The following is a 23,824-nucleotide window of genomic DNA, read 5'->3' as shown; positions in this document are numbered from 1 at the left end:
TTGGCCATTTGTTTTTTTGTAAAGCAGACTTGCGTTATTTCAGGCCGCTGGGATTATTTTCCCTTCGCTTTTCACGTGCCATGGCTCATGCTTTTGTCTGACATAAAAACAAACGGCGCTGTGTGATGATGTCATCAGGCCGCGCTGCTCAGTTTACTTGCGCAGGTGTGAGGGCTGGCCAGCAGGGGGCAGGTGTGACACAGAGACCTCTCCTTAATCAAGGCAAACTTGAAATCATTTGTACTTTTATGACTGTCCAGAAAACATAAAGTGTAGTGTTTTGATTAATAAATAAATGAAATAAAGATAGACTTTTTTTTTAAAGGCAACAAATTATCGTTTGAATAATCAGGATTTCAATCATGGCCAAAATAATTGTGATTATTATTTTTTCAATAATCGAGCAGCCCTAGTACATTTTAGCAAATAAATGTGCATTTCCTTTCAAAATTAGTGTTGGCAATGTACTTGTTGTGTAGACAAGCTTTGGGGGCCCCTTTGTAGTGTCTCTGAGGACCCCCAGGGGGGACCCCACTTTGGGAACCACTGCACTAGAAGAATAAACACTAACTAACTTAAACACTAGATTGGGCCACTATCCCCCATTTCAGGGGTTCCCAAACTTTTCAGACCCCCAAAATCCCTCAACAAACCACTCAGGACCCCCTTCTGTAAAATGTAATAAGCAAATATAATACTTTAATGTGTAAAACATTTAAGATCTGGTTTACTACTGTTAGTTTGGATACTGTATTTAGATATTTGGCTTGATTTCACTCAAATATACCTTTTTCCATAAAAAATACGCCAAACTCAATGTCAGAAATGTAAAAAATTATGTCTCAAAATCATCTTGCGACCCCCACTTTAGTGTCCCGCGACCCCCACTTTGGGAACCACTGCCCTGTTTCCTTAGGACATTGATATGGTCTTGTTTGCATTTAAAATGTACTTATATAATAGAAGTGTTTGAAAAGCAGTGCCAACCACGGCACTTCTCGACCCACATTAGGCTCTCGAAGCACATCACCTCAAGGAACCACCGAACCGCTCACCCACTCACACTAATACTGATGATACTGTCAGACACTGGGGGCAGGTGTCTTGCCCAAGGACACAACAACAGTGAGCACCTGCGGGACTCGAACCGCCGACCTTTCAATCATTTCAATATTATGTTTTTGAAAGAACTGATCGGTGAACAAGCAAAAAATTTACCACACCAGAATTGAAACGTTTTTATTTGTGTGTGTGTTTTTTCCTGCTTAATATTATCTATTTCAGATTTAGTGTGGGGGGTCCCGGCTGCTCGTGCTTCAGTTTGGGGTCGTGAAAAGTTTGGGAACCACTGCCCAACTGAACAAAGTTATATTTAGAAAAGTAGCAGCTACTTTATCAAAGAAAAACAAATGGTCTACTTCTGATGAAGGATATTTGCACTTCTACTTTATATAATTTCAGTCTGTGTTTTCTTTGAGAAGGACCGGGACAGGCTGCAGAGAATGTGAAATGTATCCTTGACCCGAGCTGTGGAACATCTTATCACTTCAGTCTGCGGTGCGTCATGTTACATTAGTAACACTTTTATCTTCCAGCACCGGGTCCTGCTGGGGCATAAATATGAGGCTCGTCAGTCTTACCGTGTTTGCTCAGGTGCGCGGGGGAGGCCAGTTCCTGGTGCAGCCGGATCTGCAGCTCTCTCCTCGGGACAGGGACGGGGCAGGGCCCCGGGGGCTGGGACCTGCTGGGACTGAGGGACCGTGGGGGCAGCAGCGGGTGAGAGGCCGCAGTCCGAGGCCGGGCTCGCGCTCACCGGCTCCGCTCCTTCATCTTTACGCACGGACAGAGGAAACCACGGGACACGCGCAGCTTCTCAGGCCGGACGGGCTCGCGCAGGTCGGTCTCAGCTGCTTCAGCCGCTGCGCCGAGTGTGAGTCGTGCTTCCGCAGAAAACACCACAGGAAAATAACATGGAGGAGCAGCAGCGCTACCGCCGCCTGGTGGAAGAGCGAGGAACTGAGAGATCACTCACAATCAACAGGTTTAACCCTCTTCAGTGCAAACAGTGTAGGAGCTGTTTGTCAGTTTTTTTGGTTTGAAGTTTTGTTTATTAGTCACACATTTTGAGTTGTGTATTTTCTTGTAATTGTTTACATTATTTTTGGTTTCTTGTTTTCTTTTGATAATATATTCTTCAATATGCAGAGTTAATTCTAATTCGTTTCTTTTTATTTTGTTTGGTTATTCTATCATTGCGCAGCTATGGGGACATAGGGGAGCAACGCACACAGTCCAGCAGCACCTTTTAAGATCATCATCAGTGCAGAATTTATTTTGAGACAACAAATTATAATATAGTTTTAGTCCAAAAAAATTCTCTTCAGCTTTAGTCTAGTTTTAGTCGACTGAAATTGCATGTCAGTTTAGTTAAGAATGAGTTTCATAGATTTCCCACTCGCAGCAGCACCTTTTGTGCTCCTGTGATTGCTATTTTCCTCTTGGAATCCATTTCTAAACCCAGTATTGAGCTTCTTTGGATTGTGTTTGCTGACAGTGTATTTTTATTTATTTTATTTTTAGACGATTACAGGCTTCACATTTGCTTTTAATCTTAACTTATCGAGGTTGCCACTTTTTAAACCCCTTGAGGGTTTTCCGTGACCTTCCATCACGTTTGTGAAACCAGATGTAATCATGCTCTTGTTTTCAGTATGTGAAAATAAATCAAATCTAAGGAAAAGGAAATCTACTGGACTTTTTATTTTATTTTATTTATTCTTTTTTTCATGGTGATGCAACACAAAATAAAATAAAAAACAATCCAACACAACAACAAAAAACAAACAATAATATATTCCATGAGAAGATCTTATAAAAAATCTTATATATCATTTCACACACATCTACACACATACATATACATATGTAGCCCAGACCAGATGTAATCCGCTTTTTTTTGTTCTTTATTAAATCATTAATACTAATTTTGCTAAAACATCAGTGATGCAATAGTGACAACAGTGGTAACGGTAACCCCGACGAGGCCATCAAACAACACAACGCACACCCACATATACACACACAGACGTGCACGGGCACACACAGGCGTGCACACAACACTTCTTATATTACTATTTTCAGTTCAGCTCAAAAGTAGCTCAGCTACATGTTTGAAACATATACCAACACATTACATTTTAAAAACTACAAATAGCTACAAATATAGAATATATTACACTTGTAAAGTAACGTAGACTATTGTTGTGCCTCTGAGCAAGACATTTCACCCGCCTCGCCTATGTGAATGTGCACGAGAGAGTTTTTTTTAAAAATGTATTATCATTTATTTATCCCGTTTTGGTCCTGGTTTATTTAGTTTTTCTTGATCATGATTTAGTCCTGGTTTAGTCTTTCTTGATCATGATTTAGTCCTGGTTTAGTCTTTCCTGATCATGATTTAGTCCTGGTTTAGTCTTTCCTGATCATGATTTAGTCCTGGTTTAGTCTTTCCTGATCATGATTTAGTCCTGGTTTAGTCTTTCTTGATCATGATTTAGTCCTGGTTTAGTCTTTCCTGATCATGATTTAGTCCTGGTTTAGTCTTTCTTGATCATGATTTAGTCCTGGTTTAGTCTTTCCTGATCATGATTTAGTCCTGGTTTAGTCTTTCTTGATCATGATTTAGTCCTGGTTTAGTCTTTCGTGATCATGATTTAGTCCTGGTTTAGTCTTTCCTGATCATGATTTAGTCCTGGTTTAGTCTTTCCTGGTCATGATTTAGTCCTGGTTTAGTCTTTCTTGATCATGATTTAGTCCCGGTTTAGTCTTTCTTGATCATGATTTAGTCCTGGTTTAGTCTTTCCTGATCATGATTTAGTCCTGGTTTAGTCTTTCCTGATCATGATTTAGTCCTGGTTTAGTCTTTCTTGATCATGATTTAGTCCTGGTTTAGTCTTTCTTGATCATGATTTAGTCCTGGTTTAGTCTTTCTTGATCATGATTTAGTCCCGGTTTAGTCTTTCTTGATCATGATTTAGTCCTGGTTTAGTCTTTCCTGATCATGATTTAGTCCTGGTTTAGTCTTTCCTGATCATGATTTAGTCCTGGTTTAGTCTTTCTTGATCATGATTTAGTCCTGGTTTAGTCTTTCCTGATCATGATTTAGTCCTGGTTTAGTCTTTCTTGATCATGATTTAGTCCTGGTTTAGTCTTTCCTGATCATGATTTAGTCCTGGTTTAGTCTTTCCTGATCATGATTTAGTCCTGGTTTAGTCTTTCCTGGTCATGATTTAGTCCTGGTTTAGTCTTTCTTGATCATGATTTAGTCCCGGTTTAGTCTTTCTTGATCATGATTTAGTCCTGGTTTAGTCTTTCCTGATCATGATTTAGTCCTGGTTTAGTCTTTCCTGATCATGATTTAGTCCTGGTTTAGTCTTTCTTGATCATGATTTAGTCCTGGTTTAGTCTTTCTTGATCATGATTTAGTCCTGGTTTAGTCTTTCTTGATCATGATTTAGTCCCGGTTTAGTCTTTCTTGATCATGATTTAGTCCTGGTTTAGTCTTTCCTGATCATGATTTAGTCCTGGTTTAGTCTTTCTTGATCATTATTTAGTCCTGGTTTAGTCTTTCTTGATCATGATTTAGTCCTGGTTTAGTCTTTCCTGATCATGATTTAGTCCTGGTTTAGTCTTTCTTGATCATGATTTAGTCCTGGTTTAGTCTTTCCTGATCATGATTTAGTCCTGGTTTAGTCTTTCTTGATCATGATTTAGTCCTGGTTTAGTCTTTCTTGATCATGATTTAGTCCTGGTTTAGTCTTTCCTGATCATGATTTAGTCCTGGTTTAGTCTTTCTTGATCATGATTTAGTCCTGGTTTAGTCTTTCCTGATCATGATTTAGTCCTGGTTTAGTCTTTCCTGATCATGATTTAGTCCTGGTTTAGTCTTTCCTGGTCATGATTTAGTCCTGGTTTAGTCTTTCTTGATCATGATTTAGTCCTGGTTTAGTCTTTCCTGATCATGATTTAGTCCTGGTTTAGTCTTTCTTGATCATGATTTAGTCCTGGTTTAGTCTTTCCTGATCATGATTTAGTCCTGGTTTAGTCTTTCTTGATCATGATTTAGTCCTGGTTTAGTCTTTCCTGATCATGATTTAGTCCTGGTTTAGTCTTTCTTGATCATGATTTAGTCCTGGTTTAGTCTTTCTTGATCATGATTTAGTCCTGGTTTAGTCTTTCCTGATCATGATTTAGTCCTGGTTTAGTCTTTCTTGATCATGATTTAGTCCTGGTTTAGTCTTTCTTGATCATGATTTAGTCCTGGTTTAGTCTTTCTTGATCATGATTTAGTCCTGGTTTAGTCTTTCCTGATCATGATTTAGTCCTGGTTTAGTCTTTCCTGATCATGATTTAGTCCTGGTTTAGTCTTTCCTGGTCATGATTTAGTCCTGGTTTAGTCTTTCTTGATCATGATTTAGTCCCGGTTTAGTCTTTCTTGATCATGATTTAGTCCTGGTTTAGTCTTTCCTGATCATGATTTAGTCCTGGTTTAGTCTTTCCTGATCATGATTTAGTCCTGGTTTAGTCTTTCTTGATCATGATTTAGTCCTGGTTTAGTCTTTCTTGATCATGATTTAGTCCTGGTTTAGTCTTTCTTGATCATGATTTAGTCCCGGTTTAGTCTTTCTTGATCATGATTTAGTCCTGGTTTAGTCTTTCCTGGTCATGATTTAGTCCTGGTTTAGTCTTTCTTGATCATGATTTAGTCCCGGTTTAGTCTTTCTTGATCATGATTTAGTCCTGGTTTAGTCTTTCCTGATCATGATTTAGTCCTGGTTTAGTCTTTCCTGATCATGATTTAGTCCTGGTTTAGTCTTTCCTGATCATGATTTAGTCCTGGTTTAGTCTTTCCTGATCATGATTTAGTCCTGGTTTAGTCTTTCTTGATCATGATTTAGTCCTGGTTTAGTCTTTCTTGGTCATGATTTAGTCCTGGTTTAGTCTTTCCTGATCATGATTTAGTCCTGGTTTAGTCTTTCTTGGTCATGATTTAGTCCTGGTTTAGTCTTTCTTGATCATGATTTAGTCCTGGTTTAGTCTTTCTTGATCATGATTTAGTCCTGGTTTAGTCTTTCCTGATCATGATTTAGTCCTGGTTTAGTCTTTCTTGATCATGATTTAGTCCTGGTTTAGTCTTTCTTGATCATGATTTAGTCCTGGTTTAGTCTTTCCTGATCATGATTTAGTCCTGGTTTAGTCTTTCTTGGTCATGATTTAGTCCTGGTTTAGTCTTTCCTGATCATGATTTAGTCCTGGTTTAGTCTTTCCTGATCATGATTTAGTCCTGGTTTAGTCTTTCCTGATCATGATTTAGTCCTGGTTTAGTCTTTCCTGATCATGATTTAGTCCTGGTTTAGTCTTTCTTGATCATGATTTAGTCCTGGTTTAGTCTTTCCTGATCATGATTTAGTCCTGGTTTAGTCTTTCTTGATCATGATTTAGTCCCAGTTTAGTCTTTCTTGATCATGATTTAGTCCTGGTTTAGTCTTTCCTGATCATGATTTAGTCCTGGTTTAGTCTTTCCTGATCATGATTTAGTCCTGGTTTAGTCTTTCCTGATCATGATTTAGTCCTGGTTTAGTCTTTCCTGATCATGATTTAGTCCTGGTTTAGTCTTTCCTGATCATGATTTAGTCCTGGTTTAGTCTTTCTTGGTCATGATTTAGTCCTGGTTTAGTCTTTCTTGGTCATGATTTAGTCCTGGTTTAGTCTTTCTTGGTCATGATTTAGTCCTGGTTTAGTCTTTCTTGGTCATGATTTAGTCCTGGTTTAGTCTTTCTTGGTCATGATTTAGTCCTGGTTTAGTCTTTCTTGGTCATGATTTAGTCCTGGTTTAGTCTTTCTTGATCATGATTTAGTCTTTCCTGATCATGATTTAGTCCTGGTTTAGTCTTGACGTTGCGTGACTTCCTCGGCTCTTATTGTGAAAACCGGAAGTGAGCCAGAAAAGTCGGTCTTATCTGCCGCTCCGGGATCAGCTGATGTTTGACTCACACTTCCCGAACGAACTGAGCGCGATCGGGAACTACGGACGGGAACCCACAACCCACACGCTTTTTCCGACACACAAGCGGACTTTTCTCCTCCTGCTCCACATTCACGTCGTGCCTTTCTACCTCTAAGGGGACACACACAGCGTCGGAACCCGGTGAGTCACGAGAAGTTGCTGTGATTTTCTCCAAATGCTTTTTTTGGGGGGGGGGTATATTATAGACTTTTCCTGCATAGACCTACTGTTCCTCATGTTAAACCCGGCTGTACCAACTAAAGACGTTTGTCACATGATCAGGGAAAGTTATTGGGCTGATATGAAGTTTTAAAGTGAGCGTGAACATCTTGTCCGGTAATAGTTCGACCCTATGGAAACGCGGCGCATGTTTCTCGTAAACATGTAATGACGTTGTTGTAACTAGACTTTGGTCCCGTTAAAAAAGGGGGGAGTCTGTTTGGGTCCAAAGCAAAAATCAATAAGATGAACCGACTCTGCAGATTTGTTTTAGTTTGATCGAGAGAAGTCACAAGACGCACCAAAGTTTAGAAAGTGAAGCGAAAGCGCCGTGGAACGTGCCCGCGTACATGTGCGTGCAAAACATATGCTGATAACGACGTCAGTGCGTAATCGTGCAATCGAAGACAAAAGGCTTTTTTAACCAAAGTATCCGTTTACTGATCTGGAACTGAGCTCACAGTCTGTATGTTAACGCCCGACCGACATGTGGGCAAGACTAAACATGTTCTCTCTTTTCATCAACTGTATTACAACTGTGTTACATAAAGAAATTTCATATTTTCTAGTCAGTTTTGGGACGATCCATTTTTGTCACAATATGTATCACGATCAGTGTTGGGGGGTAACATATTACAAAAGTAACGAGTTACAAAAATAAATTACTTTTTCAGCCACTAAGGAATATAACACATTACTGAGACAAAATCCGGGAATATATTACAAGTGCATTTTAATGTACGGATGAAAAAATGTCAAACTCCCCTCAAATAAAATGCAACATGCCAAATCAAGACATGTGTTAGATCTGCACAAAAGACAAAAACAAATATCCTACTGCGCTTGTGCACTTTTCGGTTTACATTTTGCCAAAAGTAACTAAAAAGTAACTCAAAGTAATGTAACTCAGCTACATTTGTGAAACAGTGATATGTAATACAAACTTATTACATTTTTAAAGCTGTCATCACTAATATAAAATATAGTACAATTTTCAAGTAACTTGCCCAACACTGATCACGATACTCAGGGGCCGATCCGATACATATTGCGATATACTGAGTAATTATGATAAGTACTTAAAATGTGTAAAAAGTGTCTAAAGTGTCTAAAAACATTTCACATTTAAGTGTTGAGATTGAAAAGTGCATTAACACAAAAAGTAGCAAAGTGCTGTGTATTTGTGTAATTGTATAATTGTGTAATTGTGTAATTGTGTAACTGTTAAAGGAAAACAAAGGAGTGTGTGATAGAAATGCCTCCAAACACAAGTATTGAAAGTATTGCGATACCTGATAAAGTATTGATACTTGTTATTGCAGCACAAAGTATTCAAGTCCGATCCGATACTTTGTCCCGGCCTTGATTGTGAAGTTACACTTTCATTTAAAAGTATTTAGAATAAAAATAAGTACTCAGTCATTACATTTTAGCTCCGTATTGTACAACATAAAGAAACAACTTGAATTGATGGCCTGTTTTTTCTTTTTCCTAAAATAACATAAAGATTGAAACGCCTGAAGCCTCAGGTCATACAAACACGTGTCACATGATGCTGGATCTGCTGCTGCTTTTGCAGAGAGTTTCTAATTAATGATAACACAGTTTATAACAGGCGTTCTACAAATCATAGTCTACATTTATGTATTTATATGCCATATTTATACATAAATATATTGCTAATCAATGTGAAAGTATTCTAAAAGTATTCAGAATACAATACTCTGATTAGACAAAGTAGCAGATTATGTTACAGAATACACTTTAGGGCAAGTATTCAGTATTCGGTAACTAAATACAATTCAAAGTATTCTCCCCAACACTGATTGTAGTTACAGATTTGTCATGTAATATGTGTTTATATTACTTATTCCTGTTTCAAAATGTAGTAAGTCTAACATTGTGAGTTACTTTTGGCAAAATATAGACTGAAAATAGTATTAATGCCGTTACATTAACTGCACTAACTTGATCTGGAGCTGCATTTTATTGGGGAGTTTCTTTGCCCTTTTTTTTTTCCGTACATCAATACAAACTTTAATGATTTATCACTGAATTTCTTGAGTACTAAATGATGTTCTTCAGTTACTGACAAAACTGATCTTCAGTGGAGGTTCTTGAGTCGTCTTCTGAACTAAAGTGTCAAACGTTTCGCCTCTCATCCAAAAGGCTTCGTCAGTGCACAAAAAAGTAATGTATTTCTGTAACTCGTTACTTTTGTAATACGTCACTACCCGTGGTCGTATTTGGGGCTGGGAAAAAAAGCAATTTGATTTAAAAATCGAGTTGGTCAAATCGAGTCATATTTTTAAAAAATCGATATATTTTTTTAGTTAGTTAGTTTTTTTTTTTTTTTTTAGCTCTCTGCTTAGAGGAAGAAGGTCCGGCTGAACAAATGTGCCTCAGTTACCTCAGGATTTTGTGTTGTTTATTTGCTTAATCCAAATACAGTTTTTTATTAAAAAATCACACAGCACTAGTAGTATTTCAGTATTAGTTATAGCTCTGTGTGGTGAGGGTGGCCTCACAGCCAGAAGGTCCCGGGGCTTCATTTCCCAGGATGGAGTTAAAGTGACCGCCTGAAAGTCGTTTGGATGGACAGACGTGAAAAGTGAGATTAGATGAAGATCAGCTTTGAAGCGTTTCCTTATTTTGGCCCAAAATCACACAGATAGAAATATCTCACAAAATATTCTAATCCAGAGAGGTAGGACACAATACTGTACATTTTATGCAAATTTAAGGGTTTTTAAGTCCTGAAAGACAACAAATCTATGCACTTATCATTTCTAAAAATGTGGAAACATTAGATTAAAGTTCGACTAACTGGACAAAGTAATGTAATAGTTGAATGTGCTTTAGACCAGTGACATTCAAGGCCTTACTTTTGGCGCAGCTCCTTTAATGAGTCAGAAACTGGGAAACTCTGGTGGATAATTATTCGTTTTCTGTGTAAATATAACTTTATGGTAAAAGGTGGTCATTATTTAAAGAGGTGGGACGGGGGACAAAGGTCTAAGCAGGAGGGACAGGTGGACACCGTAGGTGGAGTGTGGAGTTCTCCCTGTGTTTAATGGTTTCTCATATCACTAAAACATGTACAATAGGGTCCCCTCTTGGGCAAGGACACCCCTGAAAAGAGTTTCTGAAATCTCAGTGGGACTTTTCTGGTTAAATCAATTCAATTTCATCAGCTCCATTGTCACAACTATTTTGATATTGTGATTATATAGATCAGATATACTGACCAGCTCTACTTCAGTGACTATTGATGTAAAACATAAAAAAAAAAAAACATTGTAAAACATAATCTATATGCCAAAGAAAAATACAGCTACAGATTACATTATGAGAACCATTAAAGATGAGGTACCTGATTTTTCTTGGTCAAACTGACATTTTGTGTTCTGTGTTTACAACATGTGTTTGCAAAAATGAATTTATCCTACAGCAAGAAAAAGTCAGGTACCCCAGATTTAAGACTTCGTTGAGAGAGAGAGAGAGTAACGTTAGATCTTAAGAAGTCAGGAACTTGTTAACAGCCTTTAATAATCCTTTAATCACTAATTAATTGCCACCAGAACCCAGGATTAAGGACAACAGGACAGATTAGTCAGATTTGCTTAAAGGAATAGGCCACCGTTTTTACATACTAAGATATGTTCTTAGCTCACTTTAGTCGAGTTAATATATCCCCGTCTGGTCTTTGTCCGTGCGCTCTGTCACGCAAACGGAGCACATACGCAGCCTCTCCCACATGTCACATAGCTCCGAAAAAGCTCACGATAGAAGCTACCAAGCTCTTCCACATGTTCCCTATTTAAATAAAGTTACGTGAAGTGTTTTCGTGCGAAGTATATTTACACAGAAATGTAGCATGTCGATTTTATAAGCAAATAAAAAGGGGGACTATATTGTGAGGCGTAATGATACGAGGAGCAAAACGTCCGCGCAGTAACTCCTAAAGACTTCCCCCGCTCACTTCCGTCAATAACCTTTAGGCCCCCTTTTTATTTGCTCCTAAAATCGACATGCTACATTTCTGTGTAAATATACTTTGCATGAAAACACTTCACGTAACTTTATTTAAATAGGGAACATGTGGAAGAGCTTGGTAGCTTCTATCGTGAGCTTTTTCGGAGCTATGTGACATGTGAGAGAGGCTGCGTATGTGCTCCGTTTGCGTGACAGAGCGCGCGGACAAAGACCAGACGGGGATATATTAACACGGCGAAAGTGAGGTAAGAACATATTTTAGTATGTAAAAACGGTGGCCTATTCCTTTAAGACAGTAAATGTTAAATGTCATTTGGTTTATAAACTTTGGACTTTTTACTAGTGGTGGGGCTCGATTAACATTTTTTAATTGAGTTAATTATGGCCTTTGTAATTAATTAATCGCAATTAATTGCATTTAAGCAATTTTATTTAGGGGTTGTAATTATTTTTATAGGTATATTTTAGATGCTTCTTTGTATTTTCCTGCATTTGAACTCATCTGAAGTGGAGATGTGAGGCCTGAGTGAACTGACTTTTTGGAGAATGATCTTTTTAAATAGGTTTATGACTGTGTGAATAAACAATCGCACTAAACCTTATGTGATTAATTAATCAATCGTAATTAATCGAAAAAAGTCCCGGCCCTACTTTTTTACACATTTGAAGGTAAACATGTCACTTGTTTTAATGTGTCGGATCGTGACAAAAGTGGATCGTCCCAACCCTGGTGGTTACGCCTCAAACCGTCTCCGATCGACTGTTGTCTGAAGTGGCCAAACCTGTAACACGTCCCTTCACTGTCCGTTTTTTTTTTTACTCTCCTCACACAACTCACACTGACTGTTTCTTTATGTTCACTAGTCTCTGAATAATGTAGTTTGTGGGTTTTTGCAGCTGCAATGCTGCAAAAAACTTACCACAGCGCATGTGGTTTAAAAAAGAAACCTCGGCTTTTTTCGATTTTTAAGATGTTTCTCCACATCTGCTCCTCTGATATGACCTTTGTGTGTTCGTGTTTTTTTGCACATGGTAGTTTCTAACATGGTTGTTTCTAACATGGCGTTTTCTAACATGGTTGTTTCTAACATGGTTGTTTCTAACATGGCGGTTTCTAACATGGCGGTTTCTAACATGGTTGTTTCTAACATGGCGTTTTCTAACATGGTTGTTTCTAACATGGTTGTTTCTAACATGGCGGTTTCTAACATGGCGGTTTCTAACATGGTTGTTTCTAACATGGCGGTTTCTAACATGGTAGTTTCTAACATGGTTGTTTCTAACATGGTTGTTTCTAACATGGCGGTTTCTAACGTACCCCAGACACTTTCGCACTAAAAGTGAAACCAGTCAAAGTAACAAACAAACCTCTGTCTCCTCTGGCAGGTCTATGGCCGCACTGTGACCCTCGGAAGGTGAGAGGTCAGAGGTGAAGGTGTGAAGGTGAACGGCGGGAGGTTAAAGATGGCGGCGCCCGTGCGGAGCCAGGCCCTCGTAGCGGGTCCGATTCCGGCGCTGGACGTCAAACTGGGGGCTCTGGCTGTGCTGCTGACGGTCACTCTGCTGTTCGGCATCAGCCCCCTCTTTCTGGTCCGCTGCACCCACAACGCAGGTACGGGGAAGACCTGGAGTAGTCCTGGGGTAGTCCTGGGATAGTCGTGGAGTAGTCCTGGGGTAGTCCTGGGGTAGTCCTTGGGTAGTTCGGGAATTGTCCTGGGATAATCCTGGAGTAGTCCTGAGGAAGGCCTGGGGTAGTCCTAGAGTAGTCCTGGGGTTGTCCTGGGGTAGTCCTGGAGTAGTCCTGGGGTAGTCCTGGAGTTGTCAAGTTCATTCACTCTGTGCTCCTCCAAACTGAGTCTGTTTCCGGTGCTGTGCCCTCTAAGTCAAAGTCCCTTTTCAATTGTATTTATTTTGCCTTTATTCCCATTGAGATCTAAGATGTATTTTTACAAGAGAGACTTGGCCAAGATGAGCAGCAAAGTTTCCATAACAATAAAAACATACACAGCAATGTAGCCATGCATATAGCCATAACTGCCAAGGGTCAGACTGATGAAAAAGTGGCTGCCAGTCTGCGCCAAAAGCCTTTCCACACAGACCAATCTCTCAAACGCTTTCGCCAAGGCCAGGTGGACCTTTGTTTAGACACAGTGCTCCTCCGGCCTGGTTCTCACGGGTCATGTTTGTCGCTCAGAGCTGCGGCGGCGTCTGCTCAGCCTCACCAGTTGTTTCGCCGGTGGCGTGTTCTTCGCCACGTGTCTCCTGGACCTGCTCCCGGACTACCTGGACGGAATCAACAAGGCCTTCGACAACGCAGGCGTCACAGTAAGGAAATACTGAGACTACTACTACTACTATTATACTATACTATATATTAGGGTTAGATAATGACGTGGCTGAACTAACCACTCCAGATGAAGGTCACTAAAAGCTCAAATATACATAATAGAAGTTTTATGTACAGTAAATTTGGTTTGCACTGAAGCAATACTAACTTGTTTACCTTAATAAATCCTTTCCGTAGTTCCTCTGGGGGTAATACAAGTGTTAATGGGTTACTGGTGTTACTGGCCAGAAAACCACCCTTGCAACTTTCCTACCTCCGACCCGGAGACCCCAATACGCACTAATAGAATCACCAAGAAGAAGCTAAAAGGCTAACGGTCAAAGCTAACTGCGGGCTAACGACACTTAAACAGTATTTACAGCCAAGTTTGAGTGAAAAAAATGATTTCCATTGTATAATTGGATGAACAATATCCCTCTGTCCCTTTGTCTTTTCTGTCAGCGTAGTATTTACTCTCTCGGACAATTAATTCCCACATGAACAAAGCTCAGAGCTGCTCCTTTGGCAGTGAATTTTACGATATGAGGCTCTTTCAGACTGTCAATAGAAGTTCGGATGATTTTAGTTTCTCCTTTTCATTTTTATTTTGTCTTATTTTAGTCGACTAAAATTTCTGGACATTTTAGTCATAGTTTTAGTCTCACAAAACACTTTTAGTCCAATTTTAGTCGTCAAAAATATCACTTTAACGAAAGTTAAGACTTTATATTTTAGTTGACGAAATTAACACTGGTTGTTTAGGGGCAGGGCGACTATTTGTCTGCTCTTGTCTCCCCTCGTCTCAGAGCAGCATCTGCATTGAAGCGACCTGAACCCCAGACTGAGCCCGAGCTGCACATGATGTTTGTAGCATGTCTAGTAGTAAATTTTAACTAAATATCTCGGTCCCCGTTCAAACGCCGAGTGAATTGTCTTCTCAGAGAGTTCAGTTGCCTTTTTATTTCTGTTTAAAGGGACTAGATGCAAGTTGGCCATTTTATACTCACTACTGCCACCTCAGGTCATAGGGTGTAACTGCAGCTTCTATATTAAGCTGGTGTATGACGGCAAATCGGACCCGAAGTAACACCTTTTTGAGTGACAGTGCAGGATTTTACAGGCAGTTGGTGAACAGGTCTGAGCTCATTCTACACATTAGGACATGGTTGGAACATGTCGGGAGAGGAAAATACGTAATTTTAATATTTTTAAACTCTGTATAGTCCCTTTAAGTCACAAAGAAGTTTGCATATTTTTCTGGCGAGTTGATAAGACAGTGTGCAGCACGTATGGCAGAAATATTGCTAGCAAGCCAAATTTAGAGAGTGGAATAACTCAAAAACACAGTAGAAAAGTTCTCCTTCCTGCTGACCAGCCGGTAACACGTGGCCAATCACAGCGCTCCTAGTGCAGTGACGAGAGAGGGTTATTTGACAATCGACCAAAGCTGGTTTCACACTGAACACACAACTCTAACCTTTAACTTAACCCTAAGCTGGCAGGTAACAGGTTAGTTCCCATAAATTCTTATCAATTCCCTTGGAAAACTGCCAACATTGAAAATACCCATCATTGTGTAGCCCTACCTCCTGGTATCTGACCCTCTCTGCCCTCACAGCTGCAGTTCCCGCTGCCTGAGTTCATCATGGCCATGGGTTTCTTCCTGGTGCTGATCTTGGAGCAAATCGTTCTGTCCTTCAGTCAACACCAGCTCTCCTCTTCCTCCTCCTCCTCCTCCTCCTCGTCTACCGCTGTCTTCGACGAACGCCGAGCTCTCCTGGACCCCTCCACCAACAGCATCCAGTCTCCCGAATCCCACCCGCCCGAGCACCACCACCACCACCACAGAGGCAGCGCTTCGGAAGAGCCCGGCCACCTGCACGTGGACTTCACCTCGCAGTCGGCTCTGCGCGCCTTCATCCTCGTCTTCTCCCTGTCGCTGCACTCCGTGTTCGAAGGCCTGGCGGTGGGTTTGGTGGAGGACGAGAAGGAGGTCATGGAGATCTGCCTGGCGCTGGTGATCCACAAAAGCATCATCGCGCTGAGCCTGTGCTTCCGGCTGCTCCAGGGCAGGATCCGGCGCACGGTGGCGGCCGGCTGCCTGCTCCTCTTCTCCATCATGTCTCCGCTGGGCATCGTCATCGGGGTGGGCCTCACGGAGGAGACCAAGACCTCCCCGAACCAGCAGATCGTGAGGTGCACGCTGGAAGGGTTGGCGGGCGGGACGTTCTTTTACATCACGTTTATGGAGATCCTGCCCCACGAGCTGCAGGGGCACCGGAACAACATGCCCAAAGTGTGCCTGCTGCTGCTGGGCTTCGCGGTGGTCACGGCCGTGCTGTTCATCAGACTCTGAGAGCGTCTGCACAGTCGGGCATCGCCGCGTTCAGGTGCCCACGGGACTCACCTCCAAATATGTTTTTAATTCAAGCGCTGTTAATAAACATAGTGACGTTATTGCCTGGACCCAGGGACGTGCTGGGACATCATTCCCGGGAGTTTTAATATTGAAACAGGCCCACACATCTGCAGATTTGTAGCTCACGTACATCAGCCTACAGTACAGCAGGTTGCCAGATCAGCTCTCTCTCTTTTCACATCATTATTCATGCACTTTTGACACATTGGTCACTACCGCCTTTCATTCTTTCTTTTTTGCCTCACCAATGATATCTCCTGATTCAGCACTGAATGTGAAAGTTCTTTCTGATCACCTCAGTCATTATTCGATCGATTTGCATGAAACAAAAATTGTTTGTGTAGCTTTATCTTTGTCTAAAACAGCAGCCCAGTTAAAGAGATATTTCAGGATTTTTGAAATAGGGCCTCATTTCCTAGTTATCCAGAGTGTTGCTGTTTTCTGCCAGCTTCTTCATTTTTTTTTAATTCATGCAGTCCTTATATTTAAAGAGTTTAGTGATGCTAGGCTAGTGCTAGGCTAGTGCATGTCTATGGTAACTAGTAGCCCGCATTAAAAACAGTCTGACCCAAGCACTTGAGTCAAATCACTTATAACACCAGACTATCCATATAAATGTCTGTGTCGACTGAATAATGTTTTAAATATAACCATTTTGCATTTAAAATAACTTATATTTGAGCAGCATCAGCTTCCTGGTTGTAGCTACGCAGCGGCGGAGTGATCTGCTCGGTTACCGGATCTACTGTAGTTTGTTTACCTGCGGCCGCTTTACTACACGTAGAATTCACAAAGGAGCTTTCTACAAATCAGATATGGCAACATTTGGAGGACGACCCCATGATTTAGAAGAGGTTTTTAATGCATGCTACTTGTTACCATAGACATGTGTTAGCCTAGCACTAGCCTAGCACCACTAAACTCTTCAAATATAAGGGCTGCAGGAATTTAAAAATATATATCTCCAGAAATCAACAAGACTGGATAACTAGGAAATGAGGTCCTATGTCAAAAATCCTGAAGGGGATTTAAAGGGATAGCCTTTAAAGACTTTAGGCCTGGAATATAGCTGTAAGACCATTTTTAATCTATATTTTCTCTGGCGGCCCAAAAGCATCACAGCTCACCGGGAAACATCGTGACTCTCCCGATTACCCAGCAGGCCTTTGCTTGGACCATAAACAATTAGAACCAAAGCAACTCTGGCCATGCAGCTAAAATATTCACTCAAGTAAGAGAAACTTTACTTCAAAATAATTTTGGCAAGTCGGAGTAAAAAGTAATGACTAAAATAATTCCTCAAGTGAGAGTAAAAAATTAGAAAATGTTACTGAGTGCTGTGAGTACCGAGTAACTGAGTCTGATTTACGATTCAGTCATGAATGATGAGAAACAAAACATGAATTATGTAAAAAAAAGAAGAAGAAGAAGAGCTTTATTTGTAAAACGCCTTTCACAGACACGGTCACAAAGTGCTTTACATGACACAAAACAAACATGTATTTCCAAAGGCAACGCCAAAGAAACACAAAGTACATCTGTTCTGTGTCACATGAAGCTTTCACCACTTAAAGATTAACTCGCTGTGGAACAAGTAACTATTTTATTTATTCAAGCATGAGTAAAGATACTTCATTACAGTAGTGTTAAGTAAAAGCACTATATTGTAAAACTACTCTAATAAGTACAATTACATCAAATAGTTACTCAAGAATCTGCACTTGAGTAAAGCCTAAGCCATACTTTTAAAGCACTTTCAAACATTTCTCTGTATCACATCCTAGTTCTACCCACAGACCCCCTGAAGAGTGGGCCGTGTACCGCTTTAAACCCGCCGGCCTGACATGTCGTGGACAGTGTGGGGTTTTCCTCAGACAGAGCCCTCAGTGTTTGCTGGGACCGGATTCCGCTGAGGCTGAATAGCTCTTTTTCTTTCTGCCGCAGGGAACGGCCTCGAACAGCTGTCTTTACTGTCTCTGGGCCGTCAAACAAAGGAGCTCCCTGGACAGGCTCTCATTACCACACCAGTATAAACGACCAAAGGTTCATTTCGGATCCAGTATCGATAAAGGAAATACTGTTGTGATCAGTGATTCTACCAGCGCGGGAACTCAATCTTTTCTATATGTAAAATTAGAGATACTTTTGTCAGAAGATTTTTTGTTTTCCCTAAAACATTTCAACCGATTTTGTAAAATTTGACAATTTCATGTTGTATTAAAATGTACTTTAATCTGAAGGTTTCGTCAGTGTTGTAAACTGGGCTGTTTGAACCTTTTTGATATTCAAGCACATCTTTGCACAGATGTATTTTTGTAATTAATGACATAACTTATAATTGAAGACCTCTTTCAGAAATAAAACATGTCAATGAACATGAGTCTTTTTATTAAGGGAAGGATTTAAGACAGTGGTTCTCAACTGGTGGGTCGGGAGGGGAAATAAGTGGGTCACGGAACTGTTTTCAGTGGCTCGTGAGACCTTTCCAGAAAACATTTCCTTTAATATTAATGCACGGAAAAAGATAGAATCCCTTGAGTCTGTTAAAATGACTATTATCGGGTTGTTTTTAGCAAATTTTAGTTGTTTGGCTTATTTATTGCTTAAAGGAACAGGCGACTGTTTTTGCATACTGAGATATGTTCTTACCTGAGCTTAGACGAGTTAATGCGTACCTGTCTGGTCTTTGTGTGTGCCCTCAGTCATGCAAAACAACCAAAGATGTTGTTAGCACTTGGCCTCTCCCAGTATATTCCTATAGCTCCAAACAGGGGTGAAGTTAGAAGCAACCAAGTTCTTCCATTGGCACAAAGACCAGACAGGTACGTATCAACTCGTCTAAGCTGAGGTAAGAACAAATCTCAGCGTGAAAAAACGGTGGCCTGTTCCTTTAAGGCTGGGTTGCAGGTTCTAGAATGTGATGATGTCACAGGAGCCAGTTTTTCCTATTAACTCCATTACACTTTCACAAGTCGTATCTCCATCCATCCATTTTCTTCCGCTTTATCCGGGGCCGGGTCGCGGGGGCAGCAGTCTCAGCAGAGATGCCCAAACTTCGCGATCCACACACACCTCCTCCAGCTGTTCTGGGGGGACCCTGAGGCGACACCAGGCCAGCTCGGAGACATAGTCCCACCTGCGTGTCCTGGGTCTTCCACGAGACCTCCTCCCAATAGGACATGCCTGGAGCACTTCCCGAGGGAGGTGACCTGGAGGCTTCGGAACAGATGCCCGAGCCACCTCACCTGGCTCCTTTCGACGTGAAGGAGCAGCGACTCTACTCTGAGCTCCTCCCGGGTAACTGAGCTCCTCACCCGATCTCGATCTCGAAATTAGTTTCCTCACCCTGCGAAGGAAACTCATTTCGGCCGCTTGTATCCACGATCTTGTCCTTTCGGTCATGACCCAAATCTCATGACCATAGGTGAGGGCGGGAACGTAGATCGATCGGTAAATCGAGAGCTTTGCCCCGACTCAGCTCCCTCTTCACCACGACAGACCGATACAGCGACCGCATCACTGCTGACGCCGCACCGATCCGTCTGTCCATCTCACGCTCCATCCGTCCCTCACTCGTGAACAAGACCCCGAGATACTTGAACTCCTCCACTTGAGGAAAGGACTCCTGAAGAGGGGAAGCACCTTTATCCAGTGGAGAACCATGGCCTCGGATTTGGAGGAGCTGATCCTCATCCCGGCCGCTTCACACTCCGGCATGACAAGTCATATAAAAAAAAAAAAAAAAATGAATTACAAAAATGATCATTACTATCACTCACTGGGTCCACGATCTCTCTGTACAAGACCAAATATTCTAATAATTAATAATTTTTCTTCTATATATTATTATAGGCCTTTAGAACGCTGTGATGTCACCTAAAACCCAGCAATTCAACAACATATTTGACACACATCTTACAAGTGTAAGTCATATTTGGGTCACGGCTTGTCATCCCATTGTGGGCCCTGACCCAGTTGAAAACCACTGATTTAAAATACATTTTTGTAAATATTTCCAAAACACAATCTGTGTTCCCAGATCTGATGCAAAATCTAATATTGATTTTACAGATGACTTTTGTAATATTGATCTATTTACATTAACAAATATATTTCACATGATAATATTAAAGTTGCGTTTGATTACAAGTTTCTAATAAGGGTATTACTCAGTATGTATAAAAAAAAACAAAAAAAAACAGAAGGGCAAATATAATACTGTATTTTAGGTCGTTACATTCTGAGTTCGAGCCAGCAGGGGGCGCCCCGACACCGTCCTCAGAGGCACAAAGATCCTCTCCGTGTCGCAGAGGCCTTACTCTGCGCGCGCCCTGCGCAGAGTGGGCGTGCACCAAGTTTGGCCTCGTTTGAACCCCAGATACGTCTCCATAGAAACACAAAGCGATACAAAAGTGTGAGATGAAATGAGATTAACACCTAAAATAAGAGATAAACGGCCTCAAAGGTGAGCCGGGCTGCCGAAAACCACTTCAGCTCTGAACAACCTCACACTCGGATTAGATAAAATAACTGTTTCATTGGGGACAAAGAGAAGAGATTTAGAATAAATAATTATTGAATGTAAATCTAACCACTGTAGGGCAGGATTCGAGGACAGGGATAATAATGACCTGTAAACCTGCATTTAAATATTAATTTGAACTTTTGCTCATTTTGTGAATGTGATATTGAAACAGTGGAGCATCATTTATTCTTTAAAGTTGTGATTATAAGTTCCAACTTATTTAAACACATATTTTACTATTCAACCTCTTATCCTGAGCAGAACAAATTTTCTCTAGTTTGGCTTTGCCCAAATCTAAAACTTCTTGAAAAAACAAGCATATAGCGACAAAAAACAGACATAAATAATGAAAACGCAACAAAAAATTGAAAAAAAATTGACAAAAATTTGGCAATAAAAATTTGATGTAAAATTGACAAAAATGCAACAAAAAATTACAAAAAAGGACAAAAAATCAGCAAAAAAGTGACAAAAATGTGACGAAAAATTGACAAAAATGCAAGAAAAATTGACAAAATTCTGCAAAAAAAATGATGAAATTGTTATGGAAAATTGACAAAAAATAAACAAAAATGTGACAAAAAAGGACAAAAAATCAGCAAAAAAAAGTGACAAAAATGTGACAAGAAATTGACAAAAACTCAGCAAAAAAGTGATGAAAATGTTCTGAAAAATTGGCAAAAATGTGACAAAAAATAAATAAAAATGTGACAAAAAGGGACAAAAATTCGGTAAAAAAGTGACAAAAATACAATGAAAAAAATAAACGTTTAAAAAGTGACGGCAACAACTATGAAAATGATCCGTTTTTGTAGTTTTGTAGGTCTTAGCTTTCAAATGAGGTGTTACACTGGCCTAGAGGCTCCAGTCGAGAAGATTTTAGATTTGGGTAAATCTGAACCAGAGAAAATGCGCTCTGTTAAGGCGGGGGGTAAGAGGTTAAGAAAGCCTCGTGTCATGTAAAAACTAGACTTACCAGACCTCTTGTTTTTGTTTTATTTTGTCTTTTTACCCCCTTTAATGTATGTGTTTGTTCTTTGTGCTTTTTTAATGGTTTTTTTAATTAATTTTAAACATTTGCTCAGTCTTATACATGGAATATAAATAGTTGTAAAAGGATTGTAACGCCAGCATTGATTGAAAAATAGAAAAAAACAAAGTGTTCCGTGTTTCGCTGACGGAGTGACGCCTCTTCCCTCGCCGCGCCGTTTACTGCGTCACGCCGCCTCCGCTGCGCTCGGTGCCGCTCTGGTGCCTGGTTCGCTCCGCGCTCTCAGAGACATGTCTGCAACGGGAACAGGCGGCTGCGGTCCCGGACCCTCCGCGGGCAACGGGACCGGGGCCTCCAACCCCCGCAAGTTCAGCGAGAAGATCGCGCTCCACACGCAGCGCCAGGCCGAGGAGACGGCCGCCTTCCAGGAGGTGATGATGGACATCAGCTCCACCAGGGTGAGTGTATCCGCGGCGGGTCGGGCCAAAGAACGCACCCCCCGATACGATACGATGGAGCCCTTCTGCGACCTGTAGCGCGGCTAAAAGTGAAATCAAGTCCGCTTTACGCTCTCCTGGAGTTTACCCGGCCGTGTTCAGCGCCGCTGTTGGAGGATTGTTGACTTCTTTAGTGAAACTGTTGCCCAAAACACAGCGCTATCCGCGGGGTTGCTGGAATGGATGACATGACCCTGTATGTCAAGTGTCATCGCGCGTCCGGAGTCTCGTAACTGGGCTAAAATGTCCCACAACATCCACGAAATGCCATTATAGTAGTTTATAAAGGCAGTTTTCTCGATTTGTTTGGCCGTTTGCGTGGCTCAAGTCCACTTTATGGCAGGAAACTGAGAAAACAAGATTTCTACGCGCGTTTAAAAGTCTCCGTTTTCGTATTCTGCACAACTAACTCCTGCTGAAACTGTGCGCCATTAAAGCGCGCTGCTGTTGGTTTTATACTGCGCCATTCGCAAAAATAACCGACACGCTGAACGTTTATTTCACGCTTTCGAACGTTTATTTCACGCTTTCGCTCGGGGGTGCTTCTTTTGGCGTAACACCGGCGGAGCAGAGGCCTAGTCCTGGGACGGCGCTAGCTCCTCTCGCTGCTGGATTGAAACTCTTTTTTGTTAAAGTTTTTATCACGGGAAACAGTCAGACACGGGGTACGGCGGCCGCCTGGAGATGCAGTTAGACCGGGGAAGGCTTTAGTTTCGCGGCTTGTGGCTCGTTTACGACACGGTGTTAGCCGCAGTTAGCCGTCGAAGCTAACTTGGCTTGTTTACAGTGTTACGTAGCTGTCATCCTGTTAGCCGCCAGGGAACGAGTGTTTAACCCCGAAAGAATACGCTCTGTTTACTCCTTTTGCGCCGTGTGTCGCCGCTGCAAACTCACAAGAGTGAAAATAATACGTTAAAATAGTTTAGGGAATCGTTTTTAAGCGCTCCTGAAACACAAGGGGAATGAATTATAATCAACAGTTGGCAAATGTGAACGCCCACTCACTGACACTGCAGTCTGTGGGCATTGATTTTTTTTTTTTTAAACAAATATTTAGAGATTATAAATAACCTCCAGAAAACTAATAAATACATAAAATCAACAGTTTACAAAAGCTTTTATGATTATAAGTTTAAAAAATACACACTTTGTTGTAGTGTGTGTTTGTGAGGTTTTAATAGAGTTCGGGAAGGTCTACAGTTACCATGGAGATCGGCCATCTTTGCAGCTGTTAGCATACATTTCCATTGACTAACATTAGCTAAAAACAGTATAAAAAGTGGAGAAAATAGCCGTGGAACAGCTCCGTTAGCTGCTGAGTTACTGCAGGTAAATACATCTAACTCACTGTGGTGTCCAAGTGTTTTAATGTGAACAATAACTCCAGTATTTTAACTTCTAAAATCTCCATTAGTTTACAATTGCTGCTAATCCCATAATGCTTAGCGATATGACGTCACATTCCCGAACTCTATATTTTTCACAATGATAACAGTGGTGTGCATAAGTATGCCCCCCCCCCCTTCAACTTTTCGACATTTTGCCATAATATGGACCATAAACATGAATATATTTAATTGAAGTTTTATGTGAAAGCCACACAATAGTGAAGTGAAGTGAAGTGAAATGTATATATGATTTAGATTTTTTTTTTAGTGCAGCCAATGTCCTTCAGAGGTTGCCTGATGATTTCTGAATGATCACACTAAAACATGCAGGAGCGCTGCTTGGATATCCTTGTTTTTTCAAAAATCTAACTTTGGTGCTCTTCAGTGCAGGGATCAG

The 23,824-nt window shown here is 40.9% G+C and overlaps 2 protein-coding genes across 15 annotated transcripts in view; both read left to right on the top strand.

Annotated features, from left to right (window-relative positions):
• Positions 1-12,663: 12,663 nt before the first annotated feature.
• LOC306973051 (zinc transporter ZIP1-like) lies at positions 12,664-15,995 on the top strand. The gene is made up of 3 exons (XM_079569859.1): positions 12,664-12,893; positions 13,476-13,606; positions 15,226-15,995. Exons 1-3 carry the CDS (start codon positions 12,746-12,748, stop codon positions 15,961-15,963), a joined length of 1,017 nt encoding a protein of 338 aa, XP_079425985.1. The 5' UTR covers positions 12,664-12,745; the 3' UTR covers positions 15,964-15,995.
• Positions 15,996-21,675: 5,680 nt separating this feature from the next.
• The window catches only part of LOC306972964 (CREB-regulated transcription coactivator 2), a 49,100-nt gene continuing 46,951 nt past the window's right edge, over positions 21,676-23,824 (top strand). For 11 of the 14 annotated variants that reach the window (XM_079569717.1, XM_079569716.1, XM_079569715.1 and 8 more), the window contains exon 1: positions 21,676-22,000. In XM_079569717.1, the coding sequence (XP_079425843.1) occupies positions 21,833-22,000 (168 nt within the window). In that variant the 5' untranslated portion in view covers positions 21,676-21,832. The remainder of the gene's footprint in view (positions 22,001-23,824) is intronic. The other 3 variants (XM_079569719.1, XM_079569725.1, XM_079569718.1) reach the window with 1 other exon arrangement.

This window comes from Gobius niger (genome assembly GCF_951799975.1).
Source record: "Gobius niger genome assembly, chromosome: 13".
Classification (NCBI taxonomy): domain Eukaryota; kingdom Metazoa; phylum Chordata; class Actinopteri; order Gobiiformes; family Gobiidae; genus Gobius; species Gobius niger.
This window is presented reverse-complemented; position numbering and strand designations above follow the sequence as displayed.